The following is a 25,533-nucleotide window of genomic DNA, read 5'->3' on the forward strand; positions in this document are numbered from 1 at the left end:
GTGACAAGCAAATGACTGGTCCAGAATTGATCCAAGAAACAACAGACAAGATTTTTCAGATAAGAGATCGCCTTAAGACAGCGCGCGATAGACAGAAGAGCTACGCAGATGTGCGAAGGAAACCATTGGAATTTCAAGTAGGGGATAAAGTACTTTTGAAAGTCTCTCCATGGAAAGGAGTCCCCCGTTTCGGCAAGCGAGGAAAGTTGAATCCGCGCTACATTGGACCATTTGAGATCCTGGAAAGGATCGGTCCGGTTGCTTATAAACTCCGTTTACCCGCCGAACTCAGTGGAGTTCATGATACGTTTCATGTGTCCAACCTCAAAAAGTGCTTATCTGACGAAACTTTGATTTTGCCGTTGGAAGAGATTCACATCGACAAACAGCTGCACTTCGTAGAAGAACCTATAGCAGTAACCGATTGGAAAGAACAAAAGTTACGCAGGAGCAAAATCAAGTTAGTAAAGGTTCAATGGAACTCGAGGCGTGGGCCTGAGTTCACTTGGGAAAGAGAAGACCAGATGCGCATGAAATACCCACACCTCTTTCAGAGCATGGCTTCTGCCAGCAACGTCTCCTAAATTTCGGGACGAAATTCGTTTAACGAGGGGAGAATGTGACACCCGGTAAATTCCCAACCCCTTAAACTAAGTAATCAACCTAATAATTAGGTGATTGTAAATATTATGTGCGCCATGTTAGTCAGCGCGTGCATTTGTTATGTGCGCCCTGCGCGAGCGCGCCATGTTAGTCAGCGCGTGCATTTGTTATGTGCGCCCTGCGCGAGCGCGCCATGTTAGTCAGCGCGTGCATTTGTTATGTGCGCCCTGCGCAAGCGCACCATGTTAAGAACCAGCGTGAGCATATGTTATATGCGCCATGCGTGAACGTTTTGGCCTTATGTTTTTCATGAAACTTTATGTTGTCTAAATGGGTTGACCGTCACGCATGAGGCTAAGGCGGGTGCATCCCAAAACCAATTATGCGCGTGCGGGAGGGGAACTAACCTACCCGCATGGCGGGGAACGTTGAGAACTAGTTTGTCTGAAGCTCCAAGATGGAATTGACTTCAACATGACTGATCACTATGTTGAAATACCAAGACCACCTGGAGAATCTACAAATGAAACTCAAATGTCCCTAACTGCGAGAAGGTTACGCACCTACCCGCAGCAAAGAAATGTCCTTCACGCAGAAAGCTATGCGCACAAAGTATTACGCGCAGAACACTTAGTCTATTCTCCAGACATAAGGAGATTACTCCCGCCCAAAAGGAAACAGTAGCGTGTTTCAGAGATTTTCCACTTTTTACTGTACACTGACAAAAGTACCTGAAAAAGCACACTGTAACATGAAAAGTCAACTGTCAGCCACCCTATTCTCACCAACCCCAGACCTGCATGTCCTGTCCAAATCAAATCAAGATCTTTTATCCACTCCTCCACTTTTAAGTAAACAATAAACAATAATAATTTCCATACTTTATCATCATTACACCTAGATATGAAAAGATTTCAATCCCCTAAAGCAAGGGATTGTGTTCCCTTGAGTTTGCCTATAAATTTGTAACCTAAATTATCACCCAAAACACACTTCAAAGAACTACAAACTTGCACTAATCCTCTCCCAAGCATCCGTTGTTTCCAGCTCCGATCCTGTTACTAGACCTTCGATTCCGAGGCCAACACCAAGAAAACCCGAATCTCGATTAATCCCTTAACAAGAACCTCAGGTGAGTCTCACAGCCCCCATTTCACTATTTTCACTGTTTTTAACCTGTTTTCGGGGCGAGGGACACGTGTTTAAATTACGATTTATCATGTTATACTTACAAGTTATGCAAACGATTGTGTTTAAATTATGTTTCATGATGAGCAATGCAAACGGTTATCTATGGTTTACGATGTATGTGCGCCAGAATTCGAGTAAGTGATCACTTTACCATTGGAACTCTAAGGGTAGGGACTGCTGGTTTGATCCACCCACTCGTAGGGGTCGCACCTCTTTGCATGGACGAGTGCCTAGTATGGTCATGGGGCAGTACTATGGGTTTGAGCCCGCTCGTAGGGGTCGCGCCACTTTGCATGGACGAGCGCCTTGTTTTCCGGCACAACGTCCGCGCGTAACCCGCGGGACGGAATTATTATTTTAGCTCGTAGTGGCAGCGCCACTTTGCATGGACGAGCACATGTTCCTGAAACGTCCGCGCGTAACCCGCGGGACGGTATTACTTATTTTAGCTCGTAGTGGCAGCGCCACTTTGCATAGACGAGCACAGTTCCCAGAAATGTTCGCGCGTAACCCGCGGAACGATTTTATCAGAATATGTTGATATAACTATGTTTTACCAAGCTTGTGCTTTAATGATGCTACCAGAATTATGTTTCAGAATGATTATGATGCAATACGATTTATCAAGTTACTAAAACTTGTGAACTCACTCAGTTTATACTGATTCAAATGTTTTTACGTGTCTTTCAGGAGATAATTAGGTAGCGCATGGAGTCACACTTAGAGCACCTCACGCTGAACATCTAAAACCAGCTTTTTGGAAGATTTTAGTTCTATCCCTTCGATGCGCGTGGTTGTTCCCACCGCGCAAGGGGATATGGCTTGGAAATCTTCAACAGTTTTATACTTGGATGTTTTTATAATTTTTAAACAATGTAATGTATTTGTATTAAACATTTCATGCGCAATGAAAATCTTTGAATGTTTGCAATGGCCCGTGCTTAATTATCAATCCCCACTCGCGCGCGCCCGGCTGTTTCCGCCGCTCAGGGCCGGGTGTGACATGTGATATGCACGAGCATGTGATATGCGCCGCGCGCGGATGCGCCACGCGCATATGTGATATGCGTGAGCATATGTGATGCGTGAGCATCTGTGGTGCCTGAGCATATGTGATGCCTGAGCATATGTGATGCGTGAGCATATGTGATGCGTGAGCATCTGTGGTGCCTGAGCATATGTGATGCCTGAGCATGTGATGCATGAGCATATGTGATATGCGCCATGCGCATAGGTTTTGGCTTTGCGCCTTCATAATGTCTTGATTTCAAGCCTCTTGTCTATATCTTTGACCCGCCTCGCTCGGTGTTGAGGCGGGTACATACCTCTTCAAGCCCCCCCAGTCTAATGTGTGTCTTGTCTCGCGCGAGCGAGGTAAGATAGATGTTAGACTAAATAGTTTGCTCTTTTAGTAGGGGTTGTCTTTTTCTTCTTATTATTCATCGTTGCGCGAAATTCTATCCTTTTAGTTGAAAACGAATCGTCCCTGTACGTGGTTGGTTGTTGCTGACATGCGTCAGTGATGGAGACGTGTCAGACCTTTCGTGTGCTCGAGGTGCTACAGTTGCCTTTCGTGTCCCCTCACATGCTGTCAGGGACACGTGTCGCGCTCGCGTTGGTCCGTTCCTGCGAGTGGTGGCGTATGAACTCTGGCAGCAGCTGTAAAGTTTCTTTTCGTGTCTCCTCACACAGTGTCAGGGAGACGTGTCGCGCTCGCGTTGGCTTTCACCTGCGAGTGGGGGCGCGTGGAGTCCGATCAGCACCAATTTTTCTCTCTCCTGGGCCTATAAAAGCCAGCCCTTAGAGTTTTTTTATCCTTCATCTTCTTGTTTATTATTCAGAGCTCTTTTCTTTCTTTCATTCTATTCCGATTACGTGTCTTCTGCTTCAGATTTCTGTTCTTTAGGAGCATCCTTTGTCCGTTGTCACAGTTGTATGTCTGATAGCTCAGACAACACAATCTCCCCCATCCATTGCCGTAGAAAATCGTTAGTAATGTCTACATTGAAGAAGACCGGCAAGGGGAAGAAGGCTGCTGAGGTCTCATCGGAGGAGGTAGGGAGGACCAAGGCCGTGAAGAGGTGGAATGAAATCCCCTGCAAACTGAGGCAGGCTGATCTTGACAGCCTTATCGCCTCTCAGGGTTTTCTCCCTGTGTTTGGCTGCATGTTGCCTGGGGCCGGGCAAACGGCAGCGGACCCGCCTACCGGCTATATATCCCTTTATAGCCATTTTTTCACCCACTGCAACCTTCGTCTCCCGATGACAAGGTTTGTGGGTGCACTGCTTAAGTTTTATGGGATTCATATATCCCAAGTCCATCCGTTTGGACTTGTGCGCATGACTAACTTTGAGTTCATGTGCAAATCCCAGCGCGAGGAGCCCACCCCTCGGCGCTTTCAGTTTTTTTATAAGCCCAAGATCCAAGATTCTTGGTTCTCCTTTATTCCTCGCAGTCAGAAGGTCAAATGCTCCACTGTTTCATTCAAGAGCCTTCATGACTGGTCTGAGAGGTTTATTTATATAAGGGCTGGTGTGATCCCCATCCGTATGACCATGCGCGCGATCTCTTCTGCGCCTGCGGATGTGGGTGTCCTCAAGAACCCAACTGGCGCCTGGGTAAATAAGTTGACCGCTGAACCATCCCCCGCCAAGAACATTTGTGAGGAGGCGCTGGTGGGGGTTGGTATGAGCAGGAGGTGGGCGGACAGCGCGACTGAGCCCGTTATCCAAGTTGACGGCTTGTGTAAGTCAATCTCATTGCTTTACTTCTGCGCGAATATAATTCGTTTTGCTGATATCATTTGACTTGTTTTGTGCAGTCACCAAGGAGTATATCCACGCCGCCTATGATGAGCATGTGGAGGGTGGCTCCGTCGCGCTCGGCGCTGGGGAGGTTGGTTTCCCCGATCGCTTTGATGACATGTTCATCCCTGTTGATCTGGGATTTCTTTTTGACAGCGATGCGCCTGGTAAGCCTTTGTACTTATGCATTTGCCTTTATAATACCAAATTTGGCTAACACTTCTGTTGCATGTATTGTAGATGCGCTTGAGAATTACGAGCTGGAGCTCGCGGAAGAGGAGGAGGAAGAGGAGGCGCCCCAACTAAAGCGTAAAGCTAAGGGGAAAACTGGCACAGGGGCCAGTAAGAAACAGAAGAAAGATGATGCCCCTGTTGTTCAGGATCCTCCTGCTCAGGCGAAGGGACCTGAGAAAACCCAGGTGTTTACCACCAAGGTTTCCTTGTCTTCCCTGCCTCAAAAAGTGGGCAGACCTCCTGTCCACCTGCGGTATGGTGCCACTACCTCCTCCCTTCGCGCGGCGGAAAAGGGAAGCGGTGTTGCGCCTTCGACAGGTATACTTTGCTTATCCTTTATGTCTCTATGAGCGCGATTCTGATAGAGTTACTAATGAATCTTTGCTCACTCAAATGTTTGTAGAGCCGGCGACGTTGGTGGATCAACCCCAGGCGCAAGAAGGTGCCGCGCCTGCGCCGGAGGTCGCTTCGAAGTCCCCTGTTTTACCCTCGAAAAAGGGTAGAATGGACTTCATGGCGATGTTTGACTCCCGAACGGAGTTGCGCCAAGGTATGTACTGCGCTTTTATTTTCTGACTTTTTTCTTTTAGATCAAGTCATGAACCATGTCTTTTTGTTGACTTTTTCATAGGAGTCGTAGCTGGCGTACAAGCTGCTGGCGGCACTCCTGGCGCCGGTGCCAGCGCCTCTGGTTCTGCTCCTGCTCCTGCTAGTGCTGAATCTCCCCTCATTGGGATTACTAAGGAGCAGGAGGCCGTTTTGCGCGCCGACCTGGCGGCGTCGAGACCTCCCTCACCTCCTCCTGCGCACAGCCCTCCTTGCGAGACCGATTTTGGCTCTAGGTCGCAGGAGAAAAGGCCTGTTTCCGAGGAGGATGAGGAGTTTGAAGTTGAAGACTCCGACCGCGGTCGCGCCAGTCCTGCAGCGCCACGAGGCTTCGCGGCGGAGCCTTCTCGTGGGGCTGGCGCTGACTTTTCTGCTTCATCCCCGCAGGTATAGGTTCTTTTTTGCTCCGCTGCGCGGACTTCCATCTTAATGTTTTGATGACTTAGATAATTACTTTGTTTTTGCAGGAAGCCGATCACATTTACCGCCCGAGATGGAATATTACTGAAGACAGCACATTTCAGTCCATGGGTGTGTGTGCGGAATTCTGGGCTCATGCTGTGCCTCCATCTGAAAGGAGGTTCAAGGAGGACCGCGCTCGCGACGACTTGCTCAACGATCATATGTTTGCTGGGTCGGCCTTCTTTGCTGCCTCCCAAGAGCTTCGCTATGATTACGTAAAAGTACGTGATGCTCTTGCGGAAGCCAAGCAAGAGGCTAAGGTGTCTGCTTGGCATCTTTCTGATGCTCGAGAGAGAGCTGAGAAACTCCAAGCAGAGCTCAGTGAGAACAGAGCAAGTGCCAACAGCGCCTTCGTGAAGCGCGGGCATGAGCTTCAGGCTGCGCGGGAGAAGCTACAAGCGGCGGAGGCGGACGCGGCCAAGTACGCGCGCAGAGCGCGCGACTTGGAGCTGGAGGCGGAGGCGCGTGACCAAGCTCTTGTCCAGTCTATAACTGAAAAATCATCACTGGAGAGTGAGGTTGCGCGCCTGAAGAAGGAGCTGGCGGCCGCGCAGGCCGAGAAGGATGAAGCCTTGGCGATGGCAGCGTCTAGCCAGGAAGCACTTGATTCTGCGCGGGCGGAAAAGGAAGAAGCCTTGGCGGCAGCAGCGTCCGACAAAGAGGAGCTAAAACAGACTAAGGAAACTGTTGAGTTGTTAAACTCTCAGATTCCTGCCCTCGAGACGACTGTTTCTTCTCTCTCGCAGGATCGCCAATGGCTAGTCTCACAGGGCATGACTCGTTGCGCTTATGCGATGAAATACTCAGACGAGTTCCAGGCCCTTGTGATGGATTGCAACGCTGCCGCGCGCTTGGTGGGTCGAGCTGAAGGGTTTAAGGATGGCTATGAATATGGAATGCTGAAGAAGAACCCATCCGAATACCCTTATCAGAACGACGTTGCCTGCGCGGACATGGCCGCGATGGGGGAGAAGTATTTGAATACTCCCATTCCCATCCTTGGGCAGGTACTTTAACTTTAATGAGATTACTTTGATTTATTTTCCAAGTATTTTTGTACTCATATTTTTGCTTATGATTTGCAGATATCCGCGCTTGCTGACCAGCCCGACCTCGGTGCGCTAAAGAAATTACTTGACGAGTGCGAAGGGGCTGGTGACGGCGATGATGGCGCGGGGAATACTGCTCCTGCAAGCGGCTCTGGCGTGGCCAAAGGATCCGCTCCTGACACTACTGTGATAGAAGACTCCATTCAAGATGAACAACTTGACTATGGTCAGTTTGGAGATGACGAGGAGCAGGCTGCGCCATATGCTGAGGGCGGTGATGAGGATGATGAAGAGGCTGATGTCAACGTGGAGACTTGAGAAGCCCTTCATGTTTTTTATTTTTATTTGTAGTTTGTATCTCATCATCTTGTAAACTTGTAAATTTCAATGCTTTGGAATTAAATTTTGTCTTTCCCTTCTTTGCATCTTGCGCAATCCCTGTTCATCTTTTTATATCGCATGTTTGCTTGTTGAAAATAAGATATGCTTGCACGTTGAAATAAGAACAAGGTTGTAAGGAATTTATTATACTTAACCCTTGTCATATTGTAAGTGATTTTGCCATATCTTGATTATGTTGACACGTGTCTTGGCGTTTTCATTATTCCTCTTTTGCGCGACGTTATCGCGCATTTATGGAATTATGAGTTTTTTAGCCTTTACGTGTCAATGTGTTACTCAGATATCCACTACAATTTCATGCGCGACCCCAACCTGAGACCTTAACAACTATGTTTTGGCATTTGCTCTGCCTTAGTTGTGTTTAGGTATTTTATGGTCAGGCTGCGCAGCATGTAAGATGGATGTTGTGAGTGATTTGAGCTAAGGCTCACATTATTGGGCTAAGGCCCTGAGCTAAGGCTCATATTATTGGGCTAAGGCCCTGACGTTTTAGAGTTAAGACTCGTTAACGCGTTTTTGAGCTTGAAGCTCGCGCATGTATGTTTTACTTCGTTTTATTTTGTTTTGATGTCAATACAATGTTGTCATATTGCTCAAAATTAATAAAGGGAAGTGTGAAACATGTATGCAAAAGGTAATAGAATTGGGCTAAGGCCCTGACGTTTTAGAGTTAGGACTCGTTAACGCGTTTGAGCTTGAAGCTCGCGCATGTATGTTTTACTTCGTTTTTATTTCATTTTGATGTCAATACAATGTTGTCATATTGCTCAAAACTAATAAAGGGAAGTGTGAAACATGTATGCAAAAGGTAATAGAATCCACATTAAGAGAAGATAGCGCGTATCATTATTCATAATGGCTTAAAAAGCCTTGATTACAAACTTGACATTTTTACATGAAACATTTTCTAAGCTGTGCCGCGTTCCATGCGCGCGGGATCTTCTTTCCATTCAAATCTTTTAAAGCGTATTCGCCTTTTCCCAATTCTTCCGAGACTTGATAAGGTCCCTCCCAGTTGGGGGACATTTTTCCCGGGGGTATCGCGCGGCTAGCTTCGTTGTTTCGAAGGACAAAATCATTTTTCTTGAAGTGGCATTCTTTCACGCGCTGGTTGTAATATTTTTCCAGTTTTTTCTTGTATTTGGCTTCACTGATGATAGCCGCCTCTCTGCGCCCTTCAAGTAAGTTGAGATCCAACCTTCTTTCGCGCTCGTTATCAATCTTGTTCATCATGAGCACTCTATGGGATGGGCATCCAATTTCTGCTGGGATCATTGCCTCCGTTCCATAGGTTAGGCTGAACGGGGATTCGCCATTGCTGGTTTTGCTTAATGTCCTGTGTGCCCACAGGACATTAGGTAGCTCTTCGACCCAAGAATGGGATTCTCCCTCCAACCTTTTCTTCAGCCCATTTAACAAGCTTTGATTCGCGCGCTCCACTTGGCCATTCCCCTGAGGATGGTATACCGAAGTGAAGATTTGGTTGATGCGCAATTCCTTGAGCCAGTTTGATAACTTCTTGTCAGTGAATTGTTTGCCATTATCGCTCACAATTTCCATGGGCAAGCCAAAACGGCATATGATGTGGCTCCAAATAAACTGCTTCATCGCTTCGGCTGTGATTTTTGCTAGTGGCTTGGCTTCAACCCATTTTGTAAAATAGTCTACTGCCACTACCAAAAATTTTACTCGCCCAGGCGCTTGCGGTAGGGGACCCACAATGTCAATTGCCCATTTGTGGAAAGGCCATGCGGAGGTCACCGGAATCAAGTTGTTCTTTGGCCGCATGGTATTTGGCGCATAGCTCTGACATGCTTTGCATTTTTGGATCTCTTTTAGAGCGTCCAAGTACATGCCAGGCCAATAGTAACCTGCGCTCATTGCCTTGGCAACCACCATGCGCGGGCCAGCATGTATTCCACAGATTCCTTCATGTATCTCTCTGATCACATAGCTTGCTTCCTCAGCATCTAGGCATTTCATGAGCGGTCCAAGATAAGAGCGTCGATATAATGTACCATCAAGCAGTTCATAGTTCTGTGACTTGTGTCTTATCTTCCTCGCCTGTGCGCGATCGTCCGGTAGCTTTCCCTCCTTCAAGAATTCCATTATTGGAGTTATCCATGATGAAGGGGTTGTATGAGTTACAAGGACAGACTTTGCTACCACCGACGGGTTGCTCATTACTTCTACCCTGACATCTTTGCCAAAGTGATCGAAACTGGTTGATGCCATCTTGCTCAGCGCGTCAGCAGATTTGTTTTCACTGCGCGGAATATGAATGATTCTGAAGCTGTCAAATTGCTCGATGAGCTTTTTCGCCTGCTCTAGATACAGAGGCATGGTGTTCTCCTTGGCATCATAAAGGCCATTGACCTGTGCTGCTACCAAGTATGAATCAACATGGGCCTCTAGCTTTTTAACTCCGAATTTGTGCGCGATGCGCAGGCCAGCCAGCAGGGCTTCATACTCAGCCTCATTGTTGGTGCTCTTGAAGTCCAACCTGATGGCGTAAGTATATTCATGATTCTCTGGATCCACCAGCTTGAGACCTGCGCCTGACCCTTCGTTGTTTGAAGCTCCGTCAGTGAACAATCTCCAAACATTTTCTTCATCATTGGCTCGCGGAGGGTCTACCTCGCGCTGAGCCTCTTCAACTCTTCCTTCGGGGACTTCTGCGATGAAATCAGCCAAGACTTGTCCCTTTATTGCTGGACGGGGCTTATAGGCGATCGTGTGCTCACCTAATTCCAGCGCCCACTTTGTCAGCCTTCCTGAGAGCGCGGGACGCCGCAAGACTTGCTGGATGTTGTAACCAGTCAGAACTTCAATGGGATGACCATTGAAATATCTATGAAGCTTTCGCGACGCGTGTGTTAGTGATAAAACTAACTTTTCCATGATGGAGTAGCGCGTCTCAGGATCTGTCAGCACCCGACTCACATAGTATATTGGCGTTTGGATTCCCTTGCGATCCACCAACAATACTGCGCCGATGGCGCGCTCTCCTGCTGATAGATACAATGTCAAAGTTTCACCAGGAAGTGGAGCTGTGAGCGCGGGCAGATTTATCAAACATTCTTTAATCTCACTGAAAGCTTGCTCGGCCTCAGGAGTCCATTTGAACTGGCTTTTCTTTAAGCAGTTTCTCAATGTATTGACAAATGGGGTAGATTTGCTTGCATGGTTCGCTAGGAACCTGTTGATTGATACCAATCTACCATTCAGCTTCTGAACTTCTTTCATGGTGGATGGCGAGGGCATGTCAAGGATGGCCTCCACCTTTTCTAGGTTCACCTTGAAACCATCCTTGGTGACCATTACACCTAGAAATTTTCCCTCTTGTACGCCGAAAGTGCATTTGCTCGGATTGAGCTTCATGTTAACTTCCTTTAGGCGCCCAAGGGTTTCCTCGATGTCTTTGAGTATCTGTTTTTCCTCCCTGCTTTTGATCACCAAATCATCCACATAGACTTCTAGGTTTCTTCCAATTTGCTCGTTGAAAACGGCATCCATAAGTCTTTGGTAGGTGGTGCCCGCATTCTTCAAACCAAAGGGCATTTTTGTGTAACAAAAAACACCCTTGTCGGTTCTGAATGCGGTCTTGTCCTCGTCTTGTGGTGCCATTTGAATCTGGTGATAGCCCTTGTAGGCATCCAGAAAACATTTTAGCTTGAATGGCGCCACGGAGTCCACCTTTGCATCGATGTTTGGGAGGGGGTAACAATCTTTTGGGCATGCTTTGTTGAGGTCCTTGAAGTCAATGCACATCCTCCATGACCCGTTACTTTTCTTTACCATCACAGGATTGGCTACCCATGTCTGGTATCGTATCGGGCGGATGATGTTTGCGCGCAATAGATCCTCAACCTGTTCATTCATGGCCCTCGCCTTTTCATCCCCCATGACTCTCTTCTTTTGAGCAATTGGCTCTACAGACTTGAAGGTGTTGAGAGAATGCTGCGCCAGGTCTCGCGGAACCCCAGTCATATCAGAGTGCTGCCACGCGAAGACCGACATATATGCTGTGAGCAATCTTTTCATTCTCAACCTCGTCTCGTCTGATATCGTTGCGCCAATTGTGATTTTCTGCTCCGGGAATTTTGGGTTGAGAATCCATTCCTCTGGCGCGTTGTCTGCCATTGGAAGTTTCATTCTCCCCTCCCGCGGAGTACTTGTCACTGCACACAAATGATCTCTGTATACAAAAGTTACACCTGTTGGTGTTGGGAACCCCAACGCGCCGTGCGCTGGCGACGGAATGGCGTTGAATTGGGCAATCGTTCCCCTACCCAAGATCATATTGTGGCAAGAAGTGGTGGGCAAGACCAAGAAGTTAACAACTTCGGCTCGCTTGTGTTTCTCATCCCCCATAGTTAGCTCAAATTGTATTTGACCTAGGGGATGAATGATTTCATTGGAAACACCAGAGATCGGTGCATTCACAATTTCAAGCCTTGCTTGGTCTGCCGGATCCAGTTTCCTGAAACATTGCTCATACATTATGTCTGATTCGCTGCCAGTGTCCACCAGGACTTTTGACACTTCATAATGAGCAATGTGTGTAGTGATGACAAGAGGACTGCTGATGGAAGGGCCTCCCCTGATTCTTGGGAAGATGACTTGTTGCTCGCGCCAATCTCCTTGGATTTGCGCGCTTCTCTTTCTTGATATTTGCCCTTGCCTTCCTCCCTCGGCTACACAGATTCTTTTGTACTTTTTGCTGGCAGAGGCTCCTTCTGGTTGTTCGTTTTCTGGCCTTGAGTTTTTCACCAGGTGAGCCAGCTTGCCTGATTTCACATCCTTTTCAATTGCATCCTTCAAGTGGTGGCATGCATCAGTGTTGTGTCCTGTGGACTTGTGAAACTCACAATACTTGCCACTGTCTGATGGTCCCTTGTAGTGTAGTGGCTTGGGGCTTTTGAACTGGACATTCTCAGTGCTTAACACCTGTGAAGGCGTTTTAGTGAGGGGAGTCCATATTCTTGGCAGAGGTCTGTTAGGATCTCTGCCGCCTTCCCTCTTGTCACCCTCCCCGCGATTACGAACATCTTTTTGGGGCTGGGGTGAGCTTGGTTGCGCCTGCTTTTCTGCGGAAGAAAAACTGGTTGGTTGCAACCTGGACCATACAGAGTTTTGTTTGCCCCTTTTTTCTTTGCTGCGCGGTGACTCAGCTTGATGCGCTCTTTCTCTTGCCCTATCTTGGGCAATTTGTTTTTCATTTCTCGCGAAAACTCGCGATGCTTCCATTAACTTGGCCCACGTGGTGGGCATGCCATCTCTGCTTACGAGAGCTCGGCGGAGTTGATCACTGCGCGCGCCTTGTATAAAGGCCACGCGCAGGAGTTGCTCAGTTATACCTCCGATTTCCAGAGACTCCTGATTGAAACGTGTTATGTAGTCTTCAATCGTTTCATCATTCCTGCGCACGCAGTGCATGATGTCATCAGGGTCGCGCGTGTGTCTGCGCTACTGTACGAAGTGGGCTTGGAACTTTTCCAATAGTTCCTCGAACCCATCGATTTGCCCAGTCGGCAAGCTCTCGAACCAGACACGCGCCGCGCCCGTGAGGCAGCGAGCAAACATGTGACACCATGTTGGCATCGTCCAGCTCTCTAGGTTTCCCGTGTTGTAAAAACCTTGCAAGAAATCGTCTGGATCTGTTGTGCCGTCATATTTGCCCAAACCACTTGGCATCTTGGTTTTGTGCTGGATGGGAGCCTTCGCGATGCGCTCAGTGAACTTTGAATGTTTCACCAAGATGGCTGGTCTGTACGGTGTGGTTACGTCCACTTGCCCTCTAACTGGTGGGCTGTACGGTATGTGCAGATCCAGATCGGCTCTGGCTCCAGGCGCCATGTTCACGGGCGCGCGGAGCTGTGAGCCTCCTGCATGAGTATCTCGCGTCTTCCTCATGCTGTGCACTTCTTCATCACTAAACTCAGTGTGAGCAGTGTGAACAGAATGTCCTTCTTCCGGCGCGCGCGCCCTTTTTGTTCCATGAACATTTTGCTTGTCAAACGCTAGCCTTTGTGTTAAGTCGGCTGACTTTTTGTGTTTGACCATCTCATTGTACTTGTCCATTAGACGCCTTTGCTCGTTTATGAGCCATTCTTTAGGGTCATTTGTTTCATCTTCTTGACCCATTGGTCCTTTTTGTTTCGCGCCGGCAAGATTTTGTAACGTGAGATCGTCTGGAGGAGTTTCAGTCTGGCCATGAGGAGTTGTGATGAAGGGACGGTTACTGGTGGTGCGCGTAGAATCACGCGGCACCCTCAGAAACTGCTGTCCCTCATTAACATCCTCACGTTCAATATCCTCCAGAACTTGATCAACGTTACGAACGCCAGAAACCATGGTGAATTTTTTTTGTTTTTTTTTTTATAGATCTGATGAGATCTTGTTGCCGTTGTAACAGTGGATGGCGCCAATGAAGAGACGTGGATCGACTCACTGGTAGACGATCTACTTTCCTCGGGTGTGATTAGGCTATTTCACCGATGGTTCTCTTGGATCTGTGTTCTTCCACATACAAAATGAACAGCACCGTCAACTTACCCCTCAGAAAGGGACAGAGGGGTCCTCTTTGGGGTAACCCTCCGGTGTGAGAATAAGTATTTGTGGGAGAAGATAATAATATCAGAGTAAGGAAATCTGGAGAGTATTGCTTAATAGCTGAATACTCTGTAATTGGATGTGATTGGATGTGATTGTGTGTGTTACTGACTGTAACTGTCTGTTGTTGGATGTAATTGAATGTCCTTGAATGTGGAGTTGATGTGGTATTTATAATGCTAGGGTTTCCACTGATTGGGCTCAGCCTTGTTGGCCTCCTCCAATTGACTTGCGCCACGTGTCCTTGGGGACACCTGGTGCTTTTTCATTGGTTATAATCACGTGGTAGCACATGGGTTTTGCTGAGTTGTCCACCTTTCATTGGCAGCTGTCATCATCAGCATATTCTTATTCCTTAAAAGATACCTTCTGGAAGGTTGTCTGACGTGCACAATCAAGGTTGCCCTAATCCTGATTTGGATAAGGACGAGGTTGATTATGTGCATGTGTGATACGCGCCTATCCTGAGGATGCGCGAGGTCTTCTCTTTATTCTCACGCGCAGATGTTTCATGCGCAGATGTGATATGCACGAGCATGTGATATGCGCCGCGCGCGGATGCGCCACGCGCATATGTGATGCGTGAGCATATGTGATGCGTGAGCATCTGTGGTGCCTGAGCATATGTGATGCGTGAGCATATGTGATGCGTGAGCATCTGTGGTGCCTGAGCATATGTGATGCCTGAGCATATGTGATATGCGCCATGCGCATAGGTTTTGGCTTTGCGCCTTCATAATGTCTTGATTTCAAGCCTCTTGTCTATATCTTTGACCCGCCTCGCTCGGTGTTGAGGCGGGTACATACCTCTTCAGTATATAAATGTCTAATTTTAAAGGTCTTTTCAGCCAGATTATATTTGTACTAAATAATTATCCAAATTAATATTATTTGTAGTTTAGTGACTCATATATTGCCTTACATAGTTGATAATTAAAAGTTCTTATTTTTTTATATTAAAGCGACTCTTCAAACAAGTTTATTGTATGTATTGTTACTTGGGGAAGATATAAAGCTTCTACGAAGATCACCTAAAGGTCTTCTTATTAAACACAGTCTTTTTCTTGTTTGGGTGATCCTAGAACTCGTAGATCCGTTCAATACCTTGCTAATTATCTAATATGATCAAATAAGTCTAACTTATGTTGGGTAGATGACTTTCAAAAGACCATGGTAGGAAACCAATTGACGCAAATTTGAACCGAGAGATATGTCAAACATAGTTTGTTAGGGTGGGGGTGTTTCCTAGCTAGGTGAAACAAAATGAGTAAATAAAGTCATAGATAAATCTGAACTATACAGTAAATACGCAGATGCACACGAGTTTATCTCGATGATTACCATGATCCTTTGTTAAAAGGATGGTCTTAATTGTACGCAAATGCAAGTAAAAAGTTGATATACGAGTGCTAATCATGATTGCATGTATTTATGTGTAATGATAAATAAATTATGGTGAAGAGCCAAAATACGATAAAACAATTAAGGAAATCCCACAAGTATTTGGTGAGTGGGCTGTTGAAAATGACAGCAAAGCTGTGGGGAGATGTGTGGCGTTGTCATTATCGTACCAGCTCTACAACTTTGGTCTAGTAAAATAAATAGACAACCTTATAACACTTATTAAATCGAAAATAACTTCTATTATCATTGTTGATAGTTAAACTCAACTCTGTGTTTTTTATTTTTTAGAAGTGATGATGTTTGAGAAATCTTTTTCACAACTCATGCAATCTCCGTTAGTAACGATAACTTGAAGGAACCCTATACCCTATAGGGTTTCTTCAAGGTGTCATTTTTAACGGAGATTGCATTATTTTTGAAAACTTTTCAACCACATGCTTAGTTGTGAAAAAGATTTCTCATACACCATCACTTCTGCAAAAAAAATCCTACTCATACCGTTTAATTCAGCGGTTATCAGTGTTAAGAAAGTACAAGGTTTTTGTGGCATTAAACAAGGTCTTAAAGTTGGAGGGTTAAAAGTGATAGAAACAAACGTTGTTTGTTATTAACCGTTAACAATCATTTGGGGATAAATAGATGAAATTAGAGTTTGTAATTCACTTCTTGACTTTGTAATTTGTTTTCTAATTCCTTTTGTACAATCATTCGGCTATTGATCCGTAATAAGATTATATAGTTAACTACCTTTACCCGGCGTGTTGCGCCGGACGGGTCGGTAAAACTCAAGCGTTGAGCAAGTAAGTCAAGGCGAATTCAGTCGGTTTCAATGGCGTGCGTTATTATACCGGAATTAAAACCAAAAATAAAAACAGAAAAATTACAAAAATTTAGGTGGACCAATGGGGTGGCGTCAGTCGGTAAAATAGAGAGCTGGTAAAACCGAGCGTTGTCAATCCCGGACGTTGGGGTGATGAGTCTACGGGACTCGGTCGGTTTCCGTCATGCTTGTTATGATACTGGAACTAAAAAAAATTGGCGCTCGGTCGGTTTCCGTTAAATTCGTTACGATGACTAAACTAAAAGACAAAAACACAATTTACGAAACAGTTTGGTGCGGACAAATGACGCAACAGCACACTTGCGGCACCAAACTTTCTTTTTATTATATAGTAATAATTACTTTGATTCCGTTAATTTCAGTTGTTAATTACTCGTTTCTTTGGTGTGTTGCTTACATTATCATTCCGCATGATTATATAGTTCTTTAACAATATTACTTTTCAAAAACATATTGTAAAACAGAGTGACTCGAGTGTAAAATACATATAAATAACACATGAAAAGCAAGTATCAAATAGTCTATAAAATATATTAAAGCTATTGTAACGTAGAGCATTGGCATGGTTTACTACGTGAGCATATAAATATATATTTTTCTATAATCCAGGTTCTGGGCTCATTACACTTAGAAATCCACTTAATACAAGTTATATATGACTAGATATTTACTTAATTATCAACAAATGACTGTTAAAGGAGGAGAGAGTGGTCCTATGAATTTCGAGGTTCCCCTGTCAATTTCACATAAAAAAAATACCAATTTCGCACCAAACTCACTGGAGAAAATGGTGATTGTATTCTGGATTACGTGAACACTCCACAGATGTGGAGGGGCAGTATACCCTACCAAGGTTGATCATTTCAAACTTTGTCCTAGCGTCGACTCGGTCCTCACTAAGAAAATATATTATAAATTGTTTAAGTGGGTTCGTATCAAAACCTCACCAAACAAAATGGTTCATGACGAGTGTGTGAGAGATTGTTTGTTAACTTAATTAACCCCAATCACAAGCACACTCCTCACCATTTTTCTTAAATAAAAGAAAAACAAAAAAGTGAAAGCATTATGTGTGGATATGATTAGTGAAATCACTTTTGTTTACGTAGCAGTGACATGACATAACGTTTTTTTAATTTTGAATTAAACTACCACACCAATACCAACTATACAAGTTTGGGCCTAGCCAAAACCATAAAGGCATAAACAACCTCATAGTATTTACTAAATTGAAAATACATATCAGAACTATCATGTCACGTGATTATGTGTTATGTATACTTCTAATCAAAACTTGTTAAGTATAAGGATTTACTATGTGATGACAGATTTGGAATACTTTTACTCGTGTTAACTAAAAGAAAACATTCAATCAAACGAAGTTACTCGAGCCTCAAATACATAAACATAACAAGCAAGTTTAGGATACCACATAATAAATTATAAAAGAGTTACTTGTGTGAAACGAGTAATGAGTAATGACAAAGATGTTTACCACGTGAATACGCCCCTGTTTTTATAAATCTAGTTCTTTAGGTGATTGCACTTAGAAATTCACTAAATACTTAATAAATATGCACTAGATATATAATTTGGTCAAGTGGGTATCACAACCTTCACCAAAAACGTTTGATAGATGTCATATTCTACAGGTCTATTCAGCAAGATTTTATTTGTATTAGTTAATTATCCAAATTAATATTGTTTGTAGTTTAGTGATTCATTTATTGACTACTATGAGTCAAACTTGCTTCTTCGTTTCCTAAATATTTATATATTTTTATCTATATAAAAGTCAACACGAAGAGCTAATCTAGATCACATATGCTTTAATATCTACCATAAAATATTTAATTTATTTACAAGATTGTCATTTATGTGTGAATAGCATAGTTGTAAAATTCTTGACTAAACGTTGATTAATTTCGATTAATTCTAGTTAATTCCAATTAATAATTTGTCCCTGCCTCACCGACCAACTAATGACTAGCGATTACTACAACACTTGTAAACAACGTAAACTGATTATGGTATGTTTTTTGTTTTCGTATCGATGTCAATATATTCATCGTAAGCCTAAGATTTGAGGCAATTTATTTATTTGTTCTCTAAGCTTTTCACGGTGGTCTATGGACAAACAAAGTTAATTTGATCATTTAATTTCATGTGTATTTTGGTATTTTTCTTATTTCAACTAATATTAAAACCAAAACAATAGTTCACTAAATGTTTAAATACTAAATAATTTTCAACAACTAATAATAAATAATTAACATATCTTAACTAAAATAGCCCCCTTGACCACCGCTATTGACTACTTTATCAAACTATCAACACTTATTTCAGTAAATGAACTGAACGTTCAGTGAATTGTTTGTGAACTGTTTGGCGGAAAGTTCATTTATGTTTGTTTATTATAAACGAACTAACATGAACACAAAAATTTATGTTTGTTTAATTAAACGAACGAACATGAATGCATGTTTCGTTCGTTCATTTATATTCGTGAACATTTGTTTATGTTCATTTAAGTGTGTTCATATATGTTCGTTTATGTTTGTTTGTGTTCATTTACATTTGTTCATATATGTTCAGTTATGTTCGTAACTTGTTCTTTTAGATTTTAAATAAACGAACACAAAATATGTGTTCGTTTAACATTAAATGAATGAACATGAGCATACCCTTATTCGTGTTTATTCGATTAGTTTACAGGCATGTTGATGAGCCCGGTGCAAGTGTGCAACCAGTGTTTGTCTTGCACTAGATTAATTAATATATTATTTTATTAATTATCTAAACTTTCATTTTTTTGATAGCTCATAGGTCTAATGTTAGCTGTTACCAGTTTTTTCTATTTTTGTTTTTCTTTTCTTTTTGTAAAAGACATTTGATACTCTTTTCATTATATTTGATCATACTATAACATTTTAAAAACTCATATAAAAAAAGTTATAAATAAAAAGGAAAAAGTTGGCAACAAATACAGCTTCATGGTTTCTTTTCCAAGTAGATGACAGTTGTTTTGTTCCTACTTTCTACCGGTCGTGGGTTTTTGACTTTATTCTATGTACCGGTCATGGGTTTAGGTTTTGATTGGAACAAACCAAATTTTGTTTAGTTAAAGACTATTATCCTATTTGTTTTAATTTTAAACTTAAAAATATTGAATGATAAGTAATTCAATTTTGGTATGTATTCTTACAAATATTATAAAAGACCAATCTACTTTGAGCATCTAACATGGGTACGTGAACCCTCACGGACGTTAATGTGAAAGACCATGAAGCTAGGAGAGCCGAGCTACATACAAGGATAGAGGAATAGCAGTAACTGAGACGCTGATTAGCAGTAACATATTATGTTATGAGGGTAGAAAAAATGATAAGGATATGGTATTTACTAATATAATCATATCTATTTAGATTAAGCGTAACAATTCAATGAACTAGCAATAGGGCTTTACGGCTACCACTAATGATGTGGATGTTTATTCATAATGAAATTCACTTGTATTTTTATTTTTGGAGATATTTGAAGATCATGTAATCATTATGGTTTCGATTATTCAAGTTTGGTTTGTTACATACTAACATTGAGTGTCAAAATAGCATATGATTGAACATAAAATAACCCAATATTCAATGCTTAATGAAGACGTATTATATCGTATTTGCTTAATGAAGACGTGATGCGTCTATGGTAGACAATCGACATTCCTAACGCTTGGGCATAACTACATACGTGTAAAATCCCTAAAGAAAAATAAGGTAAATATGTTGTGCTAAATTAATAATCACTTCATATCTTTTGGATAAGCCTGCTACGAGGTAAACATAGTCACTTAATCCTCGTCTAACATCCCCAAATTAAAGCGAAAAATACCATTGAACAAAGCACTAGAAAGCAGCATAATTAGTATCATAATTAGAGGTGATTACTTAGATATATGAGTAAATTAAGATTGTAATAGCAAAGGCACAAATGTACAAATCACCCATCCATCTGACCGCCTCAAGGTAAAACTAACAAGTAAATTTAGAGTCCAATGCCAACATTTCCTCAAAACTTATTACACCACTCCAGAAGGCAGTCGCAAAACAAGTTGTCCTCCAAAAACACTGGGAAGAAAAAACACAACATAAATATAAACCAAACTAAATAACACAACAATAATGTAATATACAATAACGACATTATATCATATTACCTTTTCACATAATAGTAACAGAAGTCTGCTAAAATGAAGGTTTGAACAACCTCTGAGATAAGAACCATAGACGGCCATAATCCATATCCGAGAGCTGTAAGTAGATGTCCACGACTATCTAAAACCTGTCCAATTTGTCCCAAAATTACTAAAATACCCAAAACATAAATGAAACAATTTAAAATAGACATCAGGGGTGAATTTGTCAATACAAACCTGAAGAACCCAATGAGCGCAGCTCAAGAACCTTGCAATACCGAGAGCAAATACATAATGAGCCGTGAATGGTTCAACAATCTGTGAAAAAACAGAGAATAAAGTCAAGCAAAGACAATAATTAGTGAATAGTCTGTTCTTAATATCCGGTTGATAATAGTCAACCAAAGTCAACAATCAGTCAATAGTCTGTTCTCATTATCATGTTGATAAAAGTCAACCACAGTCAACCAAGTCTACAATCGGTCAATAGTCTTGTCCTTAATAGAAGTCTAACAAAGTCAACAATCAGTCAATAGTCTGTTCTTAATATCCTGCTAATAAAAGTCCACAATCGGTCAATAGTCTGTCCTTAATAAAGTCAACAATAATTCAATAGTCTGTCCTTAGCAAAAGTCAACAATCATTCAATAGTCGGTCCTTAACAAAAGTCAACCAAAGTCAAAAATCTATCCATCTAGGAATATCAAACCTTTGTGTTCTGCATAACTCTGAGTTGAGGTAGAACCGAAGCTGCTTCAAGATAAACGCAAAATGCCCAAAGTATCCTGTTGACAATATGATGGGATGTTGATGGATGAATTAACAAAGCTAGTACAGCACAGGGAACCGCCTGCAGCAGCATTCGTATTAAAGCAAAATTTTTATATTTTTATTATAAAAAAATTATTTAATTAAGATGCAAGGGGCTTACAACATAGTATGTTGCAAAGTTGTCTTTGTCTTCCATGTAACTCGATTTAAGTTTAAACCGAATCATAAAGATGACCCATAATGTTGTAACCAATGTAGCAAAATCAAGTAAGGTGTGTATATCATATTCCATTACAAAACTGCAATATAATCTAACAGCTAAAAACATGGCTGTTAGTTCTTGTGCTTTCAGTGATAACCCTACAATTATTGAACACCGAATCAGATCAACAATCTTGTACATGGACAAAACGGGAAATCACTAAAATGGAAGCACCAAACTTTTAAGGTGAGCCGACATAAGAAAATGCAAATGCAGCTACATCTAGATAGATTGATACATGTTTTAGGCAACTTTTTAAAATCAAACCCTAAATAACTGTATTCAAATAATACAATGCCTTTTAATCTGCGGAAAAAATGTCTTGCGTTTATCAAGACACAAAAAACTTTTAACAAACTGGCCAAATTCTGCCAAAAAAAGTCTCAAAACTAGCCTAAACTAGACTAAAGCAGCCTAAAGCAGGTATAAACAGTGTTGTAAAAATCGGATCTATGCAGAATTAATCGGATTACCCTAGACCAATGCGATTTAACCTAATCAGTCCCATTAGTCGGTAGACGGCCAAACTTGGTCAAATCGGTCAAAATTTGGGGATTAATCGGTGATCAATCTTTTTTTTCTATATTTATTTATTTATTATTATTATTGAATGGCAACTGGACCGTTGTTCTTTCTTTGATTTTTTATGTTTATGTTTTAAGTATTTATGTGAGCTCTTATATATAATTTTTCAAAATTATATATAACTTTGAAATATTACATATAAAAAATTCCAATCTGATTTATCCTCATTAATCAGACTAGTACCCCATCGATTGACTAGTTCCTAGCGAGTTCTACAACGCTGGGTATAAACGAGCCAAGTCGCTTCGCTCTTGAGCTACTCGAGCCCTTGCTCAAGCTTCACTTATCAAGCTCAAGTTGGCCCGTGAGCCTAAACAAGCCATGCTCAAGCTCTGATAAGTTAAACGAGCCGAGCTCAAGCCTAGTCAACACACTCACCCTATGAGCAAATTCCCAGTTAGAATCAAATCATCAATGGATCGCCAATAATCAACATGAAGATAATGTTCATTCAATGCATATTATTAACTACATTAAACCCCTACTCGTAATACCAAATCCCCCAATTCGCCATCTAAATCAACACGTAAGCCTAATAAATCAGTACATTGCAATCGATCATATCAAACACATAATCACTTACTCAGATCGATGATACAGGTAACATAATAATAATAATAATAATAATAATAATAATAATAATAATAATAAGAGTTAGTTACCAACCAGCACACGTTTTCTCCTTCATGAGCTTATAAATAAGGACGGAGATTCCGATGGAGTGAACAGCTTCAGCAGCAACGAAGAGGTTATCATGATCGTGAACAATCGCACGCAGCAGCACCAACGCCAGCATCCCGGTCACTACGGCCAGGAAGGCTTTCACCTTCGGTGGTTGCCGCCGGACCCACGACGATATCACCTGGATCGTCCTCTTTGGCGGCCTCATGTCTGACGCTTCACAACGTCGTTGTGTTGTGTGCTAGTGGAGTAGTTGAAATGAAGACTGGTGGTGGTTGTGGTGGTGGTGGTTAGGGTTTGGTTACAGTGGAGATTTGAGAGGAGAATTTTGGGGGAAAGTAAGCAGGTATATGATGAGATCGATTGATAAACGGCAACGTGGATTTTATTTCTTTTACTTTTTTTAATTAATGTATAAAAAAGTTAATTTCTACTCAAGTTTCAAATATATAGTTTACTAGGTTATAAACCCGTGAATTTCACGGCGTTGGATACAAAAAAATTGTAATTAACAAAATCAATTATGCTTAGCATACCTTGGCAAGAAAAAACCATCAAATAAGGATCGGGTAACACATAAGTAATAAAACATAAATAAAAACCAGTTGATAACATAAAGTGATATCAATACTGAGATTATTGCCAATTGTCTCAATAATTCAAGAATCCTTTCTCATACATATATTCAAGCTTGGCCATTGGCTGTTTGGTGACTTAAAAATGCTAAATTTAATAGCATGATCAAGAAGTAACATGTTATACAAAGTGTAAAATGAGGGAGCCCAGTAATCATTAATAGATTACAATGCAATATATATATATATATGTATAAAGTTTCATGTCAGGAACATTCATTCATACACGCTCAAAATATACATCCCAAACACATACATTTAACATTGTCAAAATATCAACCTAAACCAAATACGTAATAAGAAATTTAAATTATAAAAATGTTCACTAAAATTATAATTTTGGCCCGTTCACTAAAAATAGTATCTTAGACTTGTTTGCTATAAACAATGAGTTTTGGCCAATTTAATTAAATTGACCATTTTACTAAAAATGATATGTTTAACCTGCATTTGAAAAACAGCAATTGAGATGAAGCGGTTTACAATTCCAACAGATCGATAAACTATTTTAATAGCAACTCTAGGCAAATTTGATTGAATTCTAGTGATAAAGCATTGACGGGAAACACAAAACTTTCTAAGTATGAGATGAGAGAGTACAATGATATATAACAGATTTACTATTTCTCTTACGCTATCCTTCATCGTATCCTTATTTAGTGGTCCCTCCTTTTGGTTATGTTGATGTTGCATTCGTCACAAAATTATGCCACTTGCTTGATAATTTCTTAGTCCGACTCTAATATGTGGCTGACATATATTGTTTGTTGTGTTTGTACTGTACCTGACCCACCTTTAAATCCGTTTTCCTGCAAATCAACTACCACACTTCAGTTTAGCCATGTAATCATAGCAAACCATGTATTCACAAAAACAACAAAAAATCAAGAAACACTCACAACCTTATTCTCCATAGTCTTTTGATATACTTGTTTAAGTTTAGCTGCCCTTTCAGTATAAGATTTCAAATTGGAAAATACTGATTAAAAAATTTTTATTTTCCTATCCACCGAAAAAAAAAAACATGAACAATAAATATTAGCAAAATCTCAAATCAAGAAGATATAACTTATTTTAATTGCATTCAAACTGGATTTACTTTCTTGAATGATTTGCTAAAGTCCTTCATACACCATAACAAATTACCCAATCAATGGCACATATTAAAACCAGTTGAATATTAAGTGAAATAGTGGCGTACTAAAAATGATTATTTTGATCCGTTTACTAATAATAATATGCTTGACCTGTTTACTAAAAAACGACAATTTTGACTTGTTTTTAAATTTATAATTTTGACCTGTAAACTAAAATTATAATACCAGAACACCATTCGCATCATTATTACAACAAAACTAATCGCAATAAGACAGTTGATTAGTAAATTCTCATAACAAATGTTTTCAAAACTGATCAGGATCCACTGTTGGAATCGATTTCGAAAACAGGATAATGTTAAAACCAATTTAAACAAAAATAGATTAATACTTTATAATATTGACGCGAATATCTATATGAAAAAATATAATGTTTGAATAAAGAAAATATGATGTTTAAAATAGTAACTGAATTAGTAATCGAGATTTCTGAAAGGAAAAACAAAAATAAAATCTGGTCCAGTCACCAGTTTGGCCGACCAATTCAACGATCTGACCCCTATAACCGACGGGATTCAAGTGCAGGTTGATGAAAGTACTCAACTGAACTCTGAACCTAGTAATGGCGTTGTCCAATAATCTCTTGTACTTCTTACATCTATTCCAAGCACCTCACCAACAACACCCAAAGAGTACAATGGATATTTTAAATTTTGTCTAATCAGGTTTAGTTTATATTTTGTTCATTTGTATTTGACTAAAATTAAATAATTTATCGTACCAGAATACTAAATGGATTTATAAAACATGATCTTTTTCCATTAAAAAACTAATGATAATTGACCTTAAACCTATATTTCAGGCGAACTATCAATGCATTTCACCCTTTCAGTTTTGAGCTAAAGTTTTATATTTGATCCGTTTAAGCTTTTAGCACAACCTAAGTCCACCAATTTGGATTATTAATAAAATGGTTATATTATAACGCTAAGAATTAATTGGTATGGAAGAGAAACCTTGAGGTAATTATGCAACACTTATCTTGGTTCGAAATAAGCGACTACAAATTTTGTGAATCGATTGTGAGATCTGCAGAAACAG

General features: G+C 41.3%; 1 protein-coding gene across 1 annotated transcript; it reads right to left on the minus strand.

Annotated features, from left to right (window-relative positions):
• Positions 1-20,152: 20,152 nt before the first annotated feature.
• LOC143547388 (uncharacterized) lies at positions 20,153-22,918 on the minus strand. Its single transcript, XM_077038825.1, has 6 exons — positions 22,686-22,918; positions 21,333-21,532; positions 21,111-21,251; positions 20,639-20,719; positions 20,423-20,547; positions 20,153-20,333 (listed from the first exon to the last, which is right to left on the minus strand). The coding sequence occupies exons 1-6, from the start codon at positions 22,906-22,908 to the stop codon at positions 20,285-20,287; spliced, it is 819 nt and encodes a 272-aa protein (XP_076894940.1). The 5' UTR covers positions 22,909-22,918; the 3' UTR covers positions 20,153-20,284.
• Between the last annotated feature and the right edge of the window lie 2,615 nt (positions 22,919-25,533).

The sequence above is a fragment of the Bidens hawaiensis genome, unplaced genomic scaffold, assembly GCF_021521415.1.
Source record: "Bidens hawaiensis isolate Kalapana, Puna unplaced genomic scaffold, B.hawaiensis_p1.1 tig00014716_1, whole genome shotgun sequence".
NCBI lineage: Eukaryota > Viridiplantae > Streptophyta > Magnoliopsida > Asterales > Asteraceae > Bidens > Bidens hawaiensis.

Bases quoted from the DNA above. Each gene is read 5' to 3' on its own strand.
- LOC143547388 (XM_077038825.1), bottom strand. From the start codon at position 22,908: ATGAGGCCGCCAAAGAGGACGATCCAGGTGATATCGTCGTGGGTCCGG. The intron at 21,533-22,685 runs GTTGGTAACTAA...CAATAATTGTAG, and splicing joins GAAGGAGAAAACGTGTGCTG to GGTTATCACTGAAAGCACAA. The intron at 20,548-20,638 runs GTTTGTATTGAC...CAAATTGGACAG, and splicing joins GCGCTCATTGGGTTCTTCAG to GTTTTAGATAGTCGTGGACA.